Source organism: Dasypus novemcinctus, chromosome 7 (assembly GCF_030445035.2).
Source record: "Dasypus novemcinctus isolate mDasNov1 chromosome 7, mDasNov1.1.hap2, whole genome shotgun sequence".
Lineage (NCBI taxonomy): Eukaryota > Metazoa > Chordata > Mammalia > Cingulata > Dasypodidae > Dasypus > Dasypus novemcinctus.
The window spans coordinates 69,933,209-69,953,219 of record NC_080679.1 but is presented as its reverse complement, the minus strand read 5'-3'; the positions used below and the strand labels follow the sequence as shown (position 1 = coordinate 69,953,219).

The 20,011-nt window shown below is 38.0% G+C and overlaps 1 protein-coding gene across 4 annotated transcripts in view; it reads left to right on the top strand.

Moving 5' to 3' along the window:
* Positions 1 to 821: 821 nt before the first annotated feature.
* The window catches only part of RBM45 (RNA binding motif protein 45), a 42,518-nt gene continuing 23,328 nt past the window's right edge, over positions 822 to 20,011 (top strand). For 3 of the 4 annotated variants that reach the window (XR_011649253.1, XR_009186546.2, XM_058300591.2), the window contains exons 1-5: positions 828 to 1,263; positions 9,996 to 10,118; positions 11,965 to 12,091; positions 14,358 to 14,480; positions 15,490 to 15,669. Coding sequence is in view for 2 of the 4 variants with exons in the window: in XM_058300591.2 (XP_058156574.1) it covers positions 964 to 1,263; positions 9,996 to 10,118; positions 11,965 to 12,091; positions 14,358 to 14,480; positions 15,490 to 15,669 (853 nt within the window). In the remaining 2 variants the exon portion in view is untranslated. Of the gene's footprint in view, positions 1,264 to 9,995; positions 10,119 to 11,964; positions 12,092 to 14,357; positions 14,481 to 15,489; positions 15,670 to 20,011 lie in introns of all 4 variants that reach the window. The other variant, XM_058300592.2, reaches the window with a different exon arrangement.

The following is a 20,011-nucleotide window of genomic DNA, read 5'->3' as shown; positions in this document are numbered from 1 at the left end:
ATGGTAACATTCAATTTGATAATCTGACATTCTTTTGCATTATATATTTTCACGTAACATTTCTACAATAGAAAAAAGCTCTATGAGCCCAGGAATGATGTCTTTCACGTTCTGCTTTGTGTGCCTAGCTCCTGACACAGAGCCTGGAACTTGGTAGATACACAATAAATATGTATCTGACTTCACAGCAAACAAGGTCTGGTTTATTCCTTGTATTTCATTCCAATGCTGCCAAATCCAGGCCTTGTTTCTGGCTTTCTTCTGGTTTTCTGCTGACTTCTTTTCCACCAATAAACAAGAAGCTTTAGAAGCCCACTTTGCTTTCACACCAGGATTTCTCCTGGTTCCACAGCTGAGGAGTCCAATCCTAGCCCTCAAATCTCCAGGGGTGCTCGAGAGGGCGGAGATGAGCTGAGCAACATACAGAGTTGATTATGGTTTTGGCTCTGTTGTCTGTATATCTATCACTTTTTGGCTCTTCTATGGGCTTCAATTTCTTCTCTAACAGAAGAGGCTGGAAAGAGAGGATCTCAAAAGTTCCTTTCACTCTAAAGTTCCACGTTTTTAGCTCTTCCTATAGTGGCCTCTACTGAGCCTGTGAGCAAGATGGCAAGAGGAAGGATACTTGAGCTTTGAGGGTGGAAAGCGCAGGGAAATTCTGTCACGAGGTGAGACTGTTCTGGCCACAGGGAACAAGGAATTGCACACCTGAGGCTCTGGCCTCTTTGGAGCGCTGCAGCGGGACAGGCTCCCCCGCGCCGCCAGGGGCCGCTGCAGGCTGTTCTCCGGAAACCCGCAGCCTGGAGGGTGGGACAGAGCCCGGAGCCTGACTCTTGCGTCTTCCGGAAGCGCAGTGCCGGACCCGCTACGCCTACGGGTGCAACCGTGGCGGTGGCGGACACCGCGGAAACGACAGGGTCTGAGGGGGAGCAGGGCCTGGCTCCCACGCTGGTGTGGGGCGCTATGGACGAGTCGGGCAGTTGTGGGAGCGGCGGCGGCTTCCGCCCGGGCGTAGACAGTCTGGACGAGCCTCCCAACAGTCGTATTTTCCTGGTGATCAGCAAGTACACGCCCGAGTCAGTGCTGAGGGAGCGCTTCTCGCCCTTTGGGGAGATCCAGGACATCTGGGTGGTACGGGACAAGCACACCAAAGAGTCCAAAGGCATCGCCTTCGTCAAGTTCGCCCGCAGCTCGCAGGCCTGCAAGGCCATGGAGGAGATGCACGGCCAGTGCCTCAGCCCCAACGATACGAAGCCCATCAAGGTGCGGGTGACCGGGTAGGGGTGCCCGCGGGGCGCTTTTTGGGGGCGGTCTCTCGGGCCTCCCTTCCCCGGAGTCTGTGCTAGGTGGGAAAATGCGGAAAGAATGTCAGTCCCCGGAGCGGCCTAGGCAGCAGCGGGGTGGCGTCGGGAAGAGGGTCTCTTCGGTTCTGCTTTACCTGATGCTCTATCAGGAGGACTATGGGGCAGGTACTTCATTCCCAATAACTACCAGACAGCACCTAGCTTTCCGGGAGCAGCCTGGCGCTGGGGAGAGGGTCTCTCAGGTCCTCCTTGCCTGGAGCCTGAGCCGGGCTGCTGTGGGTAGGGGGTGAGGAGAGAACCTCCGTACCTGGAAGTGGACTGGGTAGCCCCAAGGCTTTGGCGGCAGAGGTGCAGCGGCTGGGCCGCCTCGCCCTCCCCCCGCCCCTCGCCCATCGCCCATCGGGGACTCTTGAATCCACCGCCGAACGCTGGCCGTGACCTGTTAGAGGACTTTTCTGACTCTCCTTCCTCAGACGTAACGGTTTACCGCATATAAAAATGGATAACTTTGCCTTCCCAAGATAGATATGGGACTTAACTTTTGATTAAAATGCATTAAATTGTGGCCCTCTGGTGTTGAGCATTTTTCCAGTACCAAGCAAAAATATGTATGTATTATAATATTGGTGCAAAGTATTAAAACGGCTACTGTTACATCTTCATCACAACATTTGTGGTTTTTAAAAATAATTTTAAATAAGCCCTATTTGTGAAGGTATTTATAGTAATAGCATACGTTTTGTTCTTGATTCTCCTTGTATTGCCATTTTTCTTTGAAAGCAGACTAAAGTAAACGAACTTAAGAACCAAATCATTGTGATGGTAATGTGGGTTTTACGTTATGAAGTTCTTTGTGTACTCTCTGTTCACCCTAGTATTTATATTGTTTCCACACCTACAATAACGGAGATTTTGAGGGTTATTTTAGGTAATCTATGCTTTTAGCACAGTACCTGGCAAAAGATAAGCCCTCACTTACTTACTTGGTCCGTAGTAACCAAATGTCAGTCCTTACTTGCTGTGAAATCTAATCAGGAACCAACCCTGAGAATTTGGCAGTTACTTAAACTGTACCTTTCACCTGTCCTGTGGAAATGGTTGCTGTGTGTGTGCATTAGAACTTTCCATTAAAAATTCCCTATTCCCCCAACTTTTATCAAACTGTTTTCCCATTTAAGACAGAAACTTAACTTGAGAAGAGTGTTAATAGGGATCTATATAAATTATATTTCAGTCTCTGGAGGTTTTCTCTTTACTTCCACCTACAAAAGCAATAGACTGAGATATACCAACAACACAGTCTACATTCCCTCCCCTTCTCCCTCAGCTCTCTGAAATGGGTCAAAATCGTACCAACAAAATTATTTCTCAGGCCATAGTATGTACTAGATAAAGGGTTGGCAAACTTTTTTTTTTAAAGGGCCAGAGAGTAAATACTTTAGACTTTGCAGGCCACATACAGTTTCTGCCACATTCTTTGTTTTTTAGCAGCCTTTAAAAACATAAAAACAATTCTTCATTCATGGGCTGTACAAAAACAGAGCTGTAGTTTGTTGACCCCTGTACTAGCTTGATAATTTTTATCTCACTTCTAATTATGATTATCATAGCTTAGCAAAGATGGTTTTTATACTTAGAATATAATGTGTGGGTAACCCCCCAAAAATGCCCCAATTTGAAAACTCTGGACCCTTTCCTTGATTAAATTCCCACAAGAAAAATGCTGAAATGCTCCCTCCTTTTAGTCATGGAGAAACTAAAATGCTCATTCCCAAAGAGAAAAGTTTGCACCTTTCCACATTTTTGTTTGCTCAGTTTTAACCAGAAAGTTTCACCATAATGCCTACCTAACCAATCTAGGTTCATTCTTCAGCATCTGCAGCTTTTAGGCTGTCTTCCACTGGATCTAAGGTAGTTTTTTTCAGTAATTCTAGTTAAGCTAACTGATTAAATTAATCAGTTCAGTTAATTGGCTTCAATTTTTCTCATGTGCTTTGCTTTCACAAAGTTCTAAAGGATCTATAAGATTAATAATATCACAGCACCAGGCCTAGAGCCAAGAAAGAATGTTCAAGTTAAAGTCATGCTTGCAACTAGTTGTGTTATCTGAAGGGGGTAAACCTAGAAAAGAAGAGAGAAAAATCTTCATTTTAGTTTTGCAAGAATGCTTCTTACATAGAGTGTATAGTATGTAAATGTGAAATCTCAGGAGAAATCTTTATTAAGATATTAATTATTATGTATTTGTTCCACATAGATACTGCTGTTAAACACCCTAGTCAAATAAAATTTAGAAATTTGTGATATGATGGCACCATTGATCTCAAATCTTACCTAAGTCTCCTTTTACCCCTAGTAGCTTCCCATATACTTATAACTACTTTATTTGTATTTCCCTATTGACCATTACATCCACAGACTAATTTTCTAATGGGCCATTATTCTATTATTCAATACTCTATTACTAGTACCTCATATAGTACTTGGTATATATTGCCAGTTTCCAGTAGGGAAAACAAAAAATGAAACAAATTTACAAATTAAATAAATCAATACTACAAAGCAAATTAAATTCCAAGTAATAACTTATTGTGTGACAGATGATATTTTAATAAAGTTAAATTACCAGTTGTAGAAAAATAGAGCCTTAACTCTAGTCCTGCATATTTTCCAGTCCCCTGAGATGATTCAGAAGATGGTTTTGTTACCTCTTTTTAAGATTAATATTATAAAAAGAAAACATTAAAATGTGGTTATCTAGACTTAAATCCATCTGTATGAATAATTACATTAAACATAAATGGACTAAACAACTAAACACTCCAATTAAAAGGCAGAGATTGTCAGACTGGGTTAAAAATAATAATTAAACAAGAGCCAACTAAATATTGTTTACAAGAGACATACTTGACTATCAGGATATAGAGTGATTGAAAGTAAAAGGATAGAAAAAACTGACATGGTATCAAGAAAAGTGGACTTCGAAGAAGAAGTATTAGCAGAGAGAGGGGGACCTTTTTTAAGAATAAAAATGTCAATTAACCAAGAAAACAGCCATCCCAAATGTTGCTGCAACCAATAATAGGGCTTCAAAATACATGAAGTATTAGTGATAAAATTGAAAGAAGAAAAGTAACTTCACACTCATAGTTAGAGATTGTTACACTACCTTAAAGAATGAGTGAATAGAATCATTAATGATGTATCTCATTTGGGTAAGACAATTAATATATTGTTGATATTTGTAGAACACTGTAATAACAGTTGCGGACTACACATTCTTCTTAAAGTGTAAATGGAGCATTCACCAAGATAGATCATATGCTGGGCCATGAATCAAGTCTCAGTTTCAAAGGATTGAAAGAAAAGACTGTTTTCTTTACTACAACAGAGCTAGAAAAGAAAAAAAAAGAAGGCATTATTTGGAAATTAAGCAACCCACAAGTAAATAGTCCATGGGCCAAAGAAGATATCACAAGGAAAATTTGGAAGATTTTTGGGCTCAATCAAAAAGAAAATGACATATCAGAATTTGTGGACTGTAGCTAAAGCAGTGCTTAGAAAAGAAATGCTTATATTAGATATGTTAATACTGGACAAAAGTTTAATATAAATCTACCTTTTCATCTATAGAAGCTAGAAAAAGAACATACTGATTTCACTCTGTGGAGAAGGAAAGAAACAATAAAGAGCAGGAATTAATGCAGTAAAAACAAGCAATAGAGAAAAGGAGCAAAGCCAGAAGTTGGTTATTTGAAAAGGTTAATAAAATTGATAAACCCTTAGTGAGAATATTGACTATTATATGACATCCCTTTCCCCATCCAGGTCTATGTATAAAGCTTTTCTCTTAGGCTAGGTTTTTCTCTCTCATATCCATATTTGTTCCAGCTGGAGAATCACCTAGACAGTGGTTCTCAAACTTTACTGTGTTTAAGAATCACCTGGAAAACTTGCTAAAGCACGATTTTCTGAGCCCTACCCTGAGAGATTCTGATTCAGTGGGTCCACTGGGGCCCATGAATTTGCATTCCTGACAGGGTCATTGGTAATGCCAGTGCTACAGTTCTGAGACTGCACTTCGTGAACTATTGACCTAGAGAATGCTGAACCAAACCTGCTAGTAGTACTGCTTCTACATCCTATGTACACAGGAACTTTTGAGAAACAGTACTGTTCCTTCCTAAAAGTGGCCACAAAGCATTTCAGTGGCAGCAGAAACAGTTCTTTTCACTGCTTTTGGTCCAGTAGTGGAGTATGTATTTCATATCCTTCCATTATTCACTTCTTTCAGTTAATCGTAATTGGCTGAGTTTTTAAATTTCAGCATACTTCTTAAGTAACTCCTTTTCACCATCTACCACAAATATGATTATGCTGTTATTTGAGCAGAGTATCTTGTTCTCTTGTTTTCTGACTCTTATGTGCTCCATAAATTTTCCCTTATGTGGTCTCCTTTTTTTTTTTTTTTAAAGATTTATTTATTTTATTTAATTCCCCCCCCTACCCTGGTTGTCTGTTCTTGGTGTCTATTTGCTGCGTCTTGTTTCTTTGTCCGCTTCTGTTGTCGTCAGCGGCACGGGAAGTGTGGGCGGCGCCATTCCTGGGCAGGCTGCTCTTTCTTTTCACGCTGGGCGGCTTTCCTCACGGGCGCACTCCTTGCGGCGTGGGGCTCCCCCACGCGGGGGACACCCTTGCGTGGCACAGCACTCCTTGCGCACATCAGCGCTGCGCATGGCCAGCTCCACACGGGTCAAGGAGGCCCGGGGTTTGAACCGCGGACCTCCCATATGGTAGACGGACGCCCTTACCACTGGACCAAAGTCCGTTTCCCGTGGTCTCCTAAGTGATAGAGATATTTGTAGATTCTAGTTACCCAGAAAAACCAGACAAGCCACATAAATCCCCCTTTTCACCTGTATGCCATTCAAAATACAAATGTACAGAATTTTAAGTGACCAGTCTTAAAACATTGTCAGCCTTAACAATCCAATGCCAAATGAACAAAACAAAACACAAAAAACTCACACCAGTGCTCTGTAGCCCAAGAGGAATTTATTTGCTTCTGCTACTCACAGTGCCTAAAAGCATCTATACTATACTGAAGATATATACTGGTTTGTTTGAGGTGAGCCTTTCTTTGCCTTAGTAAGAGTTTTGCTTTTTCCATGTAGCTCACAGCCCATGAGTGGGGCAACTGCCCTTGCAAGTCTAAGGTTCTGCAGGGAGTCTTGCAGACCCCAGAAAAGAATCTCTATTTCTAGTTAAAACCAGGTCCTGCTGCTCTCTTTATATCTATATGTATAAATATATGTTACATGTTACTCAGTTAACCCAAGACAACAACTATAATAACAATATATTTGCTTTAGCCAGCAGTTACACTCCCCTTTTATTTTTGTTAATTTCTCAATCTTGTGGGATTTTGGACGATGTCTATGATGACTACTTCAGACTGAAAAGGGATAGATATTATGGGGAGGGGAATGGAATTATTTTGTTTGCAGTTGAAGATGTTCCTTCCTTTTGTGCTGGGGCTAGTCCATCATCTTTATTTTATTGTTTGTCTAGGGCAGGCCTGAAGAACTGGAGAGTAGGAGTTGGCCACATATCTGTTGGGTTTCAGGACTCCACTGGTTTAGGAACAATCCAATGACTTTAAGTCTCTGAGAAATATACTTAAGTAAATTGAAAACTATATGGGAAGTGGATTTGGCTCAATGGATAGAGCGTCCGCCTACCACATGGGAGGTCCAGGGTTCAAACCCAGGATCTCCTGACCCATGTGATGAGCTGGCCCATGTGCGGTGCTGATGAACGCAAGGAGTGCCCTGCCACGCAGGGGTGTCCCCCGCATAGGGGAGCCCCACATGCAAGGACTGTGCCCCGTAAGGAGAGCTTCCCCGCATGAAAAAAGTGCAGCCTGCCTGGGAGTGGCGCCATACATACGGAGAGCTGACGCAGCAAGATGATGCAACAAAAAGAGACACAGATTCCTGGTGCTGCTGACAAGAATATAAGCGGACACAGAAGAACACACAGCTAATGGACACAGAGAGCAGACAAGTGGGGGGTGGGGGGAGGGCGGGGAAGGGGAGAGAAATAAATTTTTAAAAATCTTAAAAAAAAAAGAAAACTATAGATTCAAATACAAGAAGTAGAAGAATCATGATTATGGAATTTACACCTAAGTATAACTATGTTATGTTGGGGAAATAGCTTTTCATATATTCCCAGATAGGGCTTGCTGAGGGGGTATTAATTTCGTGTGGCTTGCCTATGCTGTCTGGACGTCCTTAGGGCCCTCAGGGGCACTTTTGAGGATTTGTTTACTGTGACATTTTGTGGTATCTGGCTGAGATCTGCAGAAGCATAACCTCCAGAATAACCTCCCAATTTACTTTGAAATCTTTTTTGCCATAAAAACTATTTTCTTTAATATTTTCCCCTTTTGATCGAAGTCTTTCTTCAATATATCGCTGATTAATGCTTGGTAATAATCCCTCAGTGCCAGAGAAGCTCATCCTTGGGAGTCATGTCCCATGTTAGGGGTCAGGTAATGAGTTTATTTGCAAAGTTTAGCTTAGAGAGAGGCCACATTTGAGTTACAAGGGGGTTTTCCGGAGGCAGCTCTTAGGCATTATTTATAATTAGGCTTAGTTTCATTGTTACAGGAATAAGGTTCATAAGTACAGTCATTTAAGATCAAGGTCATGTCTCATTTTCCTTTATTAGGCAAGGTTTATATGTTCCAGAGCTTCTGGCCATCTTATTTGAGAAAGCAGCAGTACTTCCCCAGGAGGGAAGTTTAATATTTTGTTAACTACTGTGTAGGCCTCTGTCTATCCAGAAAACATACATATGGCAACAAGCCTACGTTTGTAGCCATAGAAGTATGTAGCTGTGTAACATTCAAGCTATTTAAAAAGCCCTGTCTGTCTAGACACCTGACCATGTAAAACAGTATAACTTATAGGGAAACTTGGTTGCCTCTGTGACATATATAACATTTATCATTTTTCTAATAATAAAATACGTGGTATGTTTTTGAACCAACATTCTGAGGTCTGAGACAAGCCAGCCTTGCTCCCAAAGATAAATCCATTTTTCTGCTAATATTAGCCATAACAACATTTGCAATTGAATGGTTAGATGCTCCTACAAAAGTAAGAGGCTCAGTTTCCCTTTCTGCTCCCTACTTGCCAGTCCCCTTTGCATATACACAGTTGAGCTTCCCAAATTATTAGGTCACTATTTTATTTCTGCGTCCCTACCCTCCACCCGCCACACACAAATGTTTGGAGCTTAACACCATAAAGTGAAGAAAGAAACAATTAACAACTCCTTGCGCCTCATGAGAAAAAAAGAGAGGCAGCAAGTAAGAATTTGCTCCTTATTGATGAAGTCCAAAAGAATGTTTACCTGGAGTTGAGGGGAAGGGTAGGTAACTAGAAAGGGATACAAAATAACCTGGGGTAATGAGAATACTCTATTTGGGTGGTAGTTACATTGGTATACACTTATGTAAAAATACCTCAAACTGTATACTTAAGATTTGTGCCCTGGGTGTACCTCTCTGCATTAAAAAATAAAAATAAGTAGAAAAGAAAATTTGTACCCAGCTTAGTACTAAAGTGAACTGTATCACAAAGCACATGCCATAATGCAGGAGTAGAGAGAGCACAAAGAAACTGGCCAGGTATACTTTTTCTTATGGCTTAAGAAGAGTGAGGAAAACGAGATGGCTAGGCTGGATAGTCTACCAGACAAGCCAGCACACACATCCTGGCCTGGAACCTGACCAATTTGAATAGAAGCTCTTCACAGAAAGGGTATGGAATGAGCTGAGGGGCAGAAGCAGAAGTAGAAATAAGAAAACAGAGGTCATTATTTCCATTAGCATGCTCTCAGTGACAAAGATTAGTTATAAGTAGCTTAAAAGTACTAAAAGATTAATAAAGGGGGTCAGTGGAAGGCCAGGTGGGAAGGTTGGAATCTGATATCAGGGCCAAGAAATGGCAGCAGCAAATAGATTAGAAATTAAAACTAGATATGAAAACTTTAACTTCCTCATTTTCTCCTGAGGGGAAATAAGAGAGTTTAGGTGTCTTGGGCAGAAAGGTTTGTCCAAGTATTGATTTAACCCTATACAGGAGGTAGTTTACAAATCTAAGCTAGTCAGGTATCAGAAATGTATAATTTACAGCAAATGTCTTATGCAACAATCAAAATCAAGGTGCTGTCTTAAGACTACAGAATTAAGGAGTTCACATTCACATTTTTATATATGTTTTTATTAGGGTCTCAGCATTAAAATCTTGTTCATATTATCTGATGTAAAACATTGAGATTGCTTTGTACAATTAACTTTATGAATAACTGTCAAATCAAGAGCTGTTTCCTTAATAAAGCTTATAAATTGAGACTCCCTGACTTGCTGTTGCTGAACAAAACTGCAAAAGTAGAAATACATTTGGAAAAAACAACTCAATGTAAAAATTAGTATCTTCTCATATAAAAAGTCATTTCAGTGAAGGTTACTTTGAAAAAAATGTTTTGATAAGACCCTATTACATTGCATTTTAACCTAATAGGGATCACTTAAACATAATCATGAAATAAGTGTACATAAGGAATAGCAAAACAATTGACTGATTTTTTAAACATTATTTTTGGATATTTGTTTCTTAGGTTTTCATTGCTCAGTCCAGATCATCTGGAAGTCATCGAGATGTTGAAGATGAAGAACTTACAAGAATCTTTGTTATGATACCAAAGTCCTACACAGAAGAAGACTTAAGAGAAAAATTTAAGGTACTTAGGTTTTTTAATCAGCTATCATCTTTGATAACTCATACTTCTAAATAGATTGTTTGGTTACTGAAATCTGAAGTATTGTTTAGGTTAGATTGTTATATTGGTGGTGGGGAATTTCTGTTTTATGGTCATCAGTTTCAATCTCGTCTTTAAATATTAAGCCTAGAAAAAGTAACTTTTTAAATTAAAAAAGATATAAAAAAATTATTAGTTAAGTTTTCTGATTTCAGTGGTGGTGTTTCCTTCAAAACTTTATAATAAAAATACATATCCAGAAAGATCAAGAGTAAAGCTCGGAGTTTTAGGTAAGGTCACCTACCCAGCATGTGGAGCCCAGGCTTTCTGAACCCAGAACCTTCTCTTGGTCTTTAAAATTTGAAAGCTTCCTCTGAATCATCTCTTTCTGTTGCCTGCAATTTAGAAGTGAGTTACGCAAGCCTGAGTGTGTGAACTGCATTGTCTAGTATTTACTGTGGGCCTGTTATATGTTGACAATTTACTTATTCACAGAAAGGCTTATTCTTCAAAGAGCTTTCATCATAAAATTAGGCCTCTGAAGGAATTGTATTTAAAGAAAAAAAACTTAGTACCACTCTGAACGTATAACAAGAGCATAGTAAAAGAAATTTGAATATAATTTTAAACCGCTTTTTTAGTCATTGATTTTTATATGTGGTAATATATTTTCACAAAACTTATTAAAAAGCAATTTTATGATTATTTTGAGTTGTACTTCTTTACCCTTTTTCTACTATTCCTAGTACTATGAATCAGGAAGGCAATAAGTAAGAAAACAAGTAATAAAAAGTAATTTTAAAACTTCTTCTCTCCTACCCCAATTGAGAATTGAGTAAAATTCTTGAAAAATAACAAATACCAAAAATAGATATTCCACACTTCCTCCAATAGTAAGAAGAAAGTTTACCTTCTATCTTTAAGCATTTTATCTTGTTCTGAATGAATGAATTTAACACATTTTAATGTAAATGTACTGTAATTAGGTTGCTAATTGGATATATGAGGATTTTATAAAATAAATAATAACTACCAAGAATTTATGTTACATATTTCTTCCAGTATCAGAAGTAAACATACCATTTTTCTCACATGAATTTCCAACTTCTTGTGCGAACCCATTGTGTTTTAGAGCTATACTCTCACAAGCTGTCCTTGAAAAGAATACACAATTATTTGTGCTCCTATTAGTAGGCAGACAAATAATTATTGCTAATGCTTATTGAGCGGTAAGTAAGCACTGAAAGTACATTAGCTCATTTAACCCTTACAACTGTAGGTACTGCTATTAACCCCATTTAACTGATAAAGAGGCACAGAGAAGATAAGTAAACTGCCCAGGTAATAAGTGATAGAGACGGAATTTGAATCTAGAAAAGTCTGATTCCAGACCTTCAACTTTTAACCACTACTAATCAGGGCTCTAGAGCTCTCAAGACCATGTACAAATTCTTACTCTATCTCTATAAACTTAGGCAAGTTACTTCATTTCTCTAGGGTCCAGCTTCTTTGTCTGTGAAATAAGCTATATAATAATACATATACTTGAAAGATCATTGAAACAATAAGAGAAGATATATAAAGCAAATTCTCAGTAAATAAAAATTATCATTATTTTGGTTATGTCATTTTTGGTTTTATCATCATTATGGTTTCTTTTCTAGGCCTTATTAGTAGGTAATATTTTGATGCTATTATTAAAAACAGCCATAAATTCTAATTTCTTTCAAAGCAGGAGGCACAAACATAAATTTTAAGTTACTTCTGAGAGAATTTGTTCAATTATTAATTTTGACTCCCCTAAAATCATTTTTTTTAACTCTTATAGGTCTATGGAGATATCGAATACTGCAGCATTATTAAGAATAAAGTCACTGGAGAAAGTAAAGGTTTGGGCTATGTACGATACTTAAAACCATCACAAGCAGCCCAAGCAATAGAAAACTGTGATCGAAGTAAGGATGTATTTGGTTAACATGTTAGAGACCTTTTTAAAAATTTTTTTGATTATTCTGAATAGCTGAATCTAATACAGATTTTCAGTAATAACTGCTAATTTAAGCTTAGTGGTAGGAATTTAAATATATATAATCTTAGGGCAAAATTATTTTGGAACTATAATCTGTTAAACAATCATTGAGATACTATCTTGAAGAGAGATATGAGCAACTGAATTACTTTAGATAGTTAATGGAAATGCTGTTGCCATACTTTGGTTATTATTTGTATAGGTGTGTTTTTTTCCAAGTGTTTTGGCATTACTAAACATTAATTTAAAGATTGACCTACCCTTCAGTTTTTATCTTCACTCTTTATAGTAAAAAAATCACAATAAGTTTTCTGCAATATTTATTCATAATTGGCCTAAACCCTAAATAGAATTAAGTATACCAATAGCCTTATAGGTTAAGGACAGAATTTATAAGGTTTGCTAATATAAATTATTAAAGATAGATTGGGTTAATCTCAAGCTAGAGTGGTATTAATCAGATCTTCTGCTGTTGTTGGAATACATAATGAAGAAAAAAATTTTCAAGAAACCAAGAAGATATTCTTTGTTGTCATGCTTTTGGTTATATTGACCTTTAGAAATGAATTATTATTGAATTAGTGGATTTTTAGGATATTATAAAAATCTCCAAATACTTGCAGAATTATTGCTAGTCAGAATGCTTTGATACCCCTAAGGGGCACATGAAAGTTTTCTGAGATCCTTCTAACTTAATTTCATTCAGCCAGCATTAATTGACTATGGTATATCCATTAATATGCTGAATAGATGGATACAAATGCAATATATGGCAGCTCTGGCCTTTAAGGAATTTATAGCTTTTCTGGGTAACCAAAACCTAATAGATACTGCCATTTATAGTAGACTCACTAAAAATTTGCCAAATGAAAAAAATGTTCCTAAGTATGTAGTATAGTATATCTTTTTCTTTCTTTCTTTTTTTTTCTTTGGCATAGGGTATCAGTGGTGAAAAACAGGTGGGCTGATTGAGCATGGGAAAGAATCTGGGAGGAGTTAGGACTTGAGTCTGGCATAGAGCTAGCAAGACAGAAGGTAAGAGTAGTGTTAGCAAAGGCACAGAGCCAGGAAGAAACATGTCTTATGCTTAATACTATGAAGGGAACAGTCTGAATAAAAACAATATTCCACTTAAGAAATTATGAAACAGTAACGAGGTACACTAGAACAAAATATGGAAAGTTATAAAGAGTCTGTACTTAGTCCATGTTAGGAATCCATCATAAATTACTTAAAAGGAGGAAAATAGTGAAAGCTATTTTAGAACAGTTGATCTGACTACAGTGTTAAAGATGGATTTGCAGATTAAGAATCCAAATTGGTTGGTTTTATCCTTTTTTGAGCACCTGAATAATATGAAAGCTATAAATCTTCTCCCTTGAAAAATGCCCATGTGCACATATATGCATAATCATTTGGTTTAAAGTTTCAGAGGGTTCATGGAACCTTCCTATCCTCTAGAGTGCATCCTTGGACCCCTAGTTAAGAATCCTTGATCCAGATGCAAGGAGACCAGTTAAAGGGCTAATGTAATTCATTAAAGAAAATGTAAGTTTAAAACAGGCAAGAATGTTAGAGTGGAAAATAACACATTCTAAGTATAGTTCAAAGAAAGAAACTTGACAAGTTGATGTGTAGAATCCCTTTATAGGATTGTAAAATTTTAGTTATTTTTATTTTATTTATTGATTGAAGTACCAGAACTGGGGGTTGAACATGGGACCTTGTATGTGGGAGGCTGGTGCTCAACCAACTAAGCCACACTGTCTCCCTTGAGTTTTTTTCGTTTGTTTGCTTGTTGTTTGTTTGTTTGTTTGTTTTTTGGAGGCACCAGGTACTGAACTCAGGACCTCCCATGTGGGAGGCAGATGCTCAGCTTGAGCCACATCTGCTCCCCTATATAGAATTTTTATGTTGAAGAGCCTGGGAGAATGAATGGTGGAAGGGACAGCATAGAATTGCTGATCTTTCATGTTTACATTGACCCATAATTTAGGATTCTTGTTGTTTCTCATTTATTCCTTGCCATCTTCAAGAAGACAAAGAATTAGGTCTGGTCGAAATGACTGTTGTGTGAATTTTATTTTGTGCAATCATATTTATAAAGTTAAGTCAGTATCTAGCAATTAAATATATTTTCAGGTATGTTAAATTTACTATGAGGCTTGAAATTCATGGACTCTTTTTTTCAGGTTTTCGAGCTATCTTGGCTGAACCTAAAAATAAAGCATCTGAATCCTCTGAACAAGATTATTATAATAATATGAGGCAGGAGACTTTGGGACATGAACCTAGAGTAAATATGTTTCCATTTGGTAAGTAGATTACCTTTATTTTAGTAATATAAATAGCAGTATTAAACCATGTCACTGCTACTTTTTCAGATGAACTTCTGCCTCTTTGCAGCTGACCAGAAAGTACAAAAAACACGTACAGACATCTCTCAGTATAGATTCTAAAACTTTGTCTCCTAACTGCTGCTGTTTTCAAGGTAGGGCTAGCTAGGAAAAGAAGAGCAATGACAAAAACTAAAGCTAGAAATCTAGAAGAAAGGGAAAATAAATGATGAATATTAAGACCAATGGATCTTTAAAATATTTGGCATAAACTTTCAGCTGAAATACATGCTGTATTTTGCAGTTTTGTATACTAAATTTATTCCTGTGGAGTTTGACTATGCATTTCTACTATATTTAAATGTTAAACACGGGGGGAGTAGATGAATTTATATGTTTACTTATCATTGATCCCTTCTGGTCTGAGAGCATACTACAAAATACAGTGTCTGAGAAGTGGGTTTGGCTCAACAAATAGAGCGTCTGCCTACCATATGGGAGGTCCAGGGTTCAAACCCAGGGCCTCCTGACCTGTGTGATGAGCTCCGCCACGCCTAGTACCGATGCACACAAGGAGTGCCGTGCCATGCAGGGGTGTCCCCCATGTAGGGGAGCCCCACATGCAAGTACTGCGCCCCGTAAGGAGAGCTGCCCAGTGTGAAAAAAGTACAACCTGCCCAGGAATGGTGCTACACACACAGAGAGCTGACACAGCAAGATGATGCAACAAAAAGAGACAGATTCCTAGTGCTGCTGAGAAGAATACAAGCAGACACAGAAGAACACACAGCAAATGGACACAGAGAGCAGACAACTGGGAAGGGGGGGGGTGCAGGGAAGGGGAGAGAAATTTTTAAAAAATCTTTAATAATAAATTACAGTGTCTGTGTTCAGTGCAACAGACTTAATGATTTGCTTTATTGTATCTAAACTGTTAAATGAATTCCTAAATGAACAGAAATGTAAAGATTTACTCTTTATATTGTAGAACAGCAACCTGAATTTTCAAGTTTTGAAAAGAATGACAACAGAGGCCAGGAACCTATCTCCAAACGTTTGTCAGTTGTATCAAGAGTTCCTTTCACTGAAGAGCAGCTTTTCAGCATTTTTGATATAGTACCAGGATTGGAATATTGTGAAGTTCAACGAGATCCTTATTCAAATTATGGTAAAATGATGGTTATAATTTTAAAAATTAGACTGTTTTGTTAAAATGGCTTTTCACCAGTGGCATTTTTAATGTCAGATAAACTGTGTGAGAGGAGTTTTGTCTCCTTGTTCTCCTTTTTAGATTTTCAAACACATTGATATGTTAATAAATCCCTGGGAATTTATTTCCTTTATACAGAATCATTCACTTAACTCCCACAAAAATAGAGCATTCTCTATTTCTAACTGTACAACAAAAATATCTCAGAATAAAGTCTCTGATTGCTTGTACTCTTTAAATAAGTGCTAGACAAAGTTAGTTTTCTCCTCATCCCTAACTCTCTTATTCCTAAACTTTATATGCCTAAGTGAAACCCCTTCCCTTCATTTCAAGTACTATTTCTTCCCACTCTCAATAAAAGCATGCTCTCATATTAGCCTTTTGAACTTGTTAACTAGTTAATTGATTACATCATCATCTAATATTAAAGAATTTAACCTGTGTGTGTGTGTGTGTGTGTGTGTGTGTGTATGTATGTATTAAGCCTTTTGATTTTTGCTAAGGCTTTTTTGTTAATGGAGGCATTGTGGCATAATGGGGGAAATTTGGCACCAGACGAATTCAGGTGCAAATCCCAGCAAAGGCACATAGCTCTGAGACCTTGGCACATTGTTTATACTCTCTGGACCTCTCTTTACTCATCCTTAAATTGGGATTACTAATACCTTCCATTGCCGGGGTTGAGGTAAGAATTAGAAATAATATATGTAAAATACCTAATGTCTGCCCTGGCACATAATAAATACTCAATACATTTTAAGGGTTTGGGTTTTTGTATATTTGTTTTAAAGACTTGGAGGTGAGAATTGGTATGGAGAAATCATACTTGGCATCTATTCCAATACTATGCATATGCCTGATGTAGTCCTTTTAGGGTAATGTTAGTGTTGAGGGGAAGTATTATAGAACACTCTTGTAGGAAAGAGGGTCTGGTTCTGTGGGCTAATAGGCTTGGAGTGTCCCATGATGCCCCCACATACTCAGTATTACCCTACCCAGCACTGGTCTTTTTACACAAGTGCCCATGGGAACCTACTTTGGGCCATCTCCAAAGTTAACCCAATCTTATACTATCATTCTCTGTTCTAAGACTCCAAAGCACACATACTGTGTTTTCTGGCACATACATTGTTAAATTTGTATGTTGTTCTACTGTTTTGTATTTTCTTTCCCTTTTATCTTGTATGTTGAAAAATGTTTGTTCTTATACCTTTTATATTGTTTTTCTTGTTAGATATATCTGATAAATATATGTTGTAACACCTTTTCAGTAACAGAGGTGCCATCATATAGTTGGCCCCCTATTTTAATTAATTTTATATAGTCATTTGATTTCTGTGTTTTATTTTAATTTCATCAAAATGTTGGGATGCTTAGGGTTAGAGAGGTACGTGAAATTATAACAGCGTTTTTTCCAAAAGTGGATTAGATTATAAATTTATCTTGAGGATTTATCAATTATGTTACAAGCTCCTAGACTTTCCATTTAACGACTCCAGTACAAAAGTATCCCTCTTGTCCTAGGCTGAAATCTATCCCAATAGTTGAAAGCTCTCCAAAATAATGTACAATATGTGACATCTGATCTGAGACCCTCTAGTCCCTGACTTTTATTTTTTATACATATTACTTTTCATTTCTTTCTTGCTGCAGCTATCCCATATGACTAAGTATATTTTTATTTTTGTTTTTGTTTTGTTTTTTTCTTTTTTGGTTATTTCTTTTCTTAGATATGTTTTTTATGTATCACTTTTCATTCCATTTCCTTCTTGGTTGATACAGAATATTTTAGTGTCAAAGTAGATTCCAAAGAATAAAAATTTAGGAAGCACTGGTTTATAGGTGTATCTGTGTTGTATAAGAACGTTGATATACTAAAACTATATTCAATAGAAAAAACTTGTTTAAATAATTTCCGTTTTCCTTAATCTCATCTTCGTATTTTCACAAAAATCTGATGTGCCTTCTAGGAACACAGCTGTTGCACACATGTATAACAGAACTTTGTTTTCTGGACATATTTGATTCTTTATTTACTAGTTGTGTGGTCATGGGCACGTTATCTATACTATCTGTGCTTCATCTATAAAATGAAGATGTTATTAATAGTAACACCTATCTCAGTGATGTTGTGAGGATTCATTAATATATGAAAAGTGCTTACAACAGTGCCTTGCACTGTCTGTATCATAATAGTAGTAACAACTGTTTTAGCATTGTTATTATGTTTCTTTAATTCACCTCCTGTTATGATCAGTTTTCCTTAGAATTTTTTTTAAAGCTAAACAAACTATGGTAAGAATTCTGCTGTGGTGAAAACCATGGAGGTGTTAAGTATCTCAGGACAGAGTTTAGGTGATTGTTTGGAAAGGGGTAATACAATATAACAGCCTGGCCTACCTTGACTTAAAGCAGAAAAGCCTTCTGAAAAGTAAAGCTGCTAAAGCTGTTTCTCCAAGTTTGATATCTGGGAAAGGTTTCTCACATTTCTCATTGGTTAATTGTCCAAGAACAGTAAAGCTATAGAGATCCACTAGGTCAGTCCATCTTCCAGGAAAGTCATGGAATGTAGACATCAATTAGTCTATCACTCCTTCCCTCATCTCTATTTACAAATCAGAGAAATGAGGCCCAGAAAGGTTAAGTAACATGCTCTAGTTAATGATGGAGCCAGGACCAGAACTAAGATCTCTCTGTTCTCCTGAAGTTTGACTCATTCTGTCATAGATGGGAAAACATGTCAGGATGACCCAAACATTATTAACATCACCCACCGCTAATGCTGCAGATTGAGTGGTGTCGGGGTAGCTGCAAGCTACACAAGTTTGAAAATTGCCTTGAAATGCAAGAATGAAATTGGCCCTTTGATGGTTTATAAATCCTTAAAGGTATGTGGTCATCCTATGTATCTTTGGTTCCAAGATTCATAGAAGGGCTCTGTTGTTGCCTTTCCATAGTTTATTCTAGTTCTTGCCTCCATCTCTCCCATTGGCTAAAATACTTAGTTCACCTGGAATTTCATCAGTTAGAGGTCCATTTAGTTTACAGTATCACGTTTTTTTTAAAGATTTATTTATATTTATTTCTCTCCCCTTCCTCCCCCTCCACCCCAGTTGTCTGTTCTCTGTGTCTGTTTGCTGCATGTTCTTTGTCCGCTTCTGTTGTTGTCAGTGGCACGGGAATCTGTGTTTCTTTTTCTTGCGTCATCTTGTTGTGTCAGCTCTCCGTGTGTGCGGAGCCATTCTTGGGCAGGCTGCACTTTCTTTCGCGCTGGGCGGCTCTCCTTACGGGGCGCACTCCTTGTGTTTGGGGCTCCCCTGCGTGGGACACCCCTGCATGGCACGGCACTCCTTGCGTGCATCAGCACTGCACGTGGGCCAGCTCCACACGGGTCAGGGAGGCCCAGGGTTTGAACCACGGACCTCCCATGTGGTAGACGGACCACGGGGCCAAGTCTGCTTCCCAACAGTATCACTTCTTAAATGCATATATTTGGGACAGCACAATGAAATGTTAGTGGTCACTCATTCTTTAGTATAGTTTAATCAAACTGTTTTTCCTGAAACAGTAATGTGAAAGCATCAGTGAATAGACAAGTGCTATGGATACTTTTGACATCTAGGGCAGTAGGGCATGAAATGCCGTGGCAGACCTAGGTGGTGGTGCCAGTTTGATTATTGGAGTGACTAAACATGGCCAGAGAATATCCTTACAGCATGGGGAAGGAAAAAGGGGATGATTAGGAAGCAGGAAAGGAGAAAATAAATTATATAGAAAATATGCAACTGAGAATACTTGCTTGTTTTTAGTTTGTTGCTGTGGTATTGCCTTTATCACATCTCATTTTCTAAGCAATTATTAGAGAAAAGAAAAGCTCTTTAGGAAAGTAAGATTTAAAGGGGAAGCCCTATTCCCCTTCTTGCCCATTATTATCTTACCTGACCCATAGCCTTGATGAAGAATGGAAAATAATGGGGATTTTGAGCCAGTTTCTCTAGACTGCCCTGATTCTAGCTTCATGAAACTGATAAAATTCATTCTACAAAGTATAAAGTAACAGAATGCTGCAAATCCTCCAGGCCATTGGAAGGAACATAGGTCTTGGAATTAGAAAGGAAAAGAAATTTAATATTTATTGAGCCACCTATTTTCTGTTGGTACTTTTACTCCTATTTGATTCCTGACTTTATATATCTTATCTATTGTATGACTTTAATAATTACTTATCCTCACCAAGCTTCAACTTCCCCTTATGTAATGGAGACAAGAAACTCTGGGTTGTGAAAATTAAATGTGATGA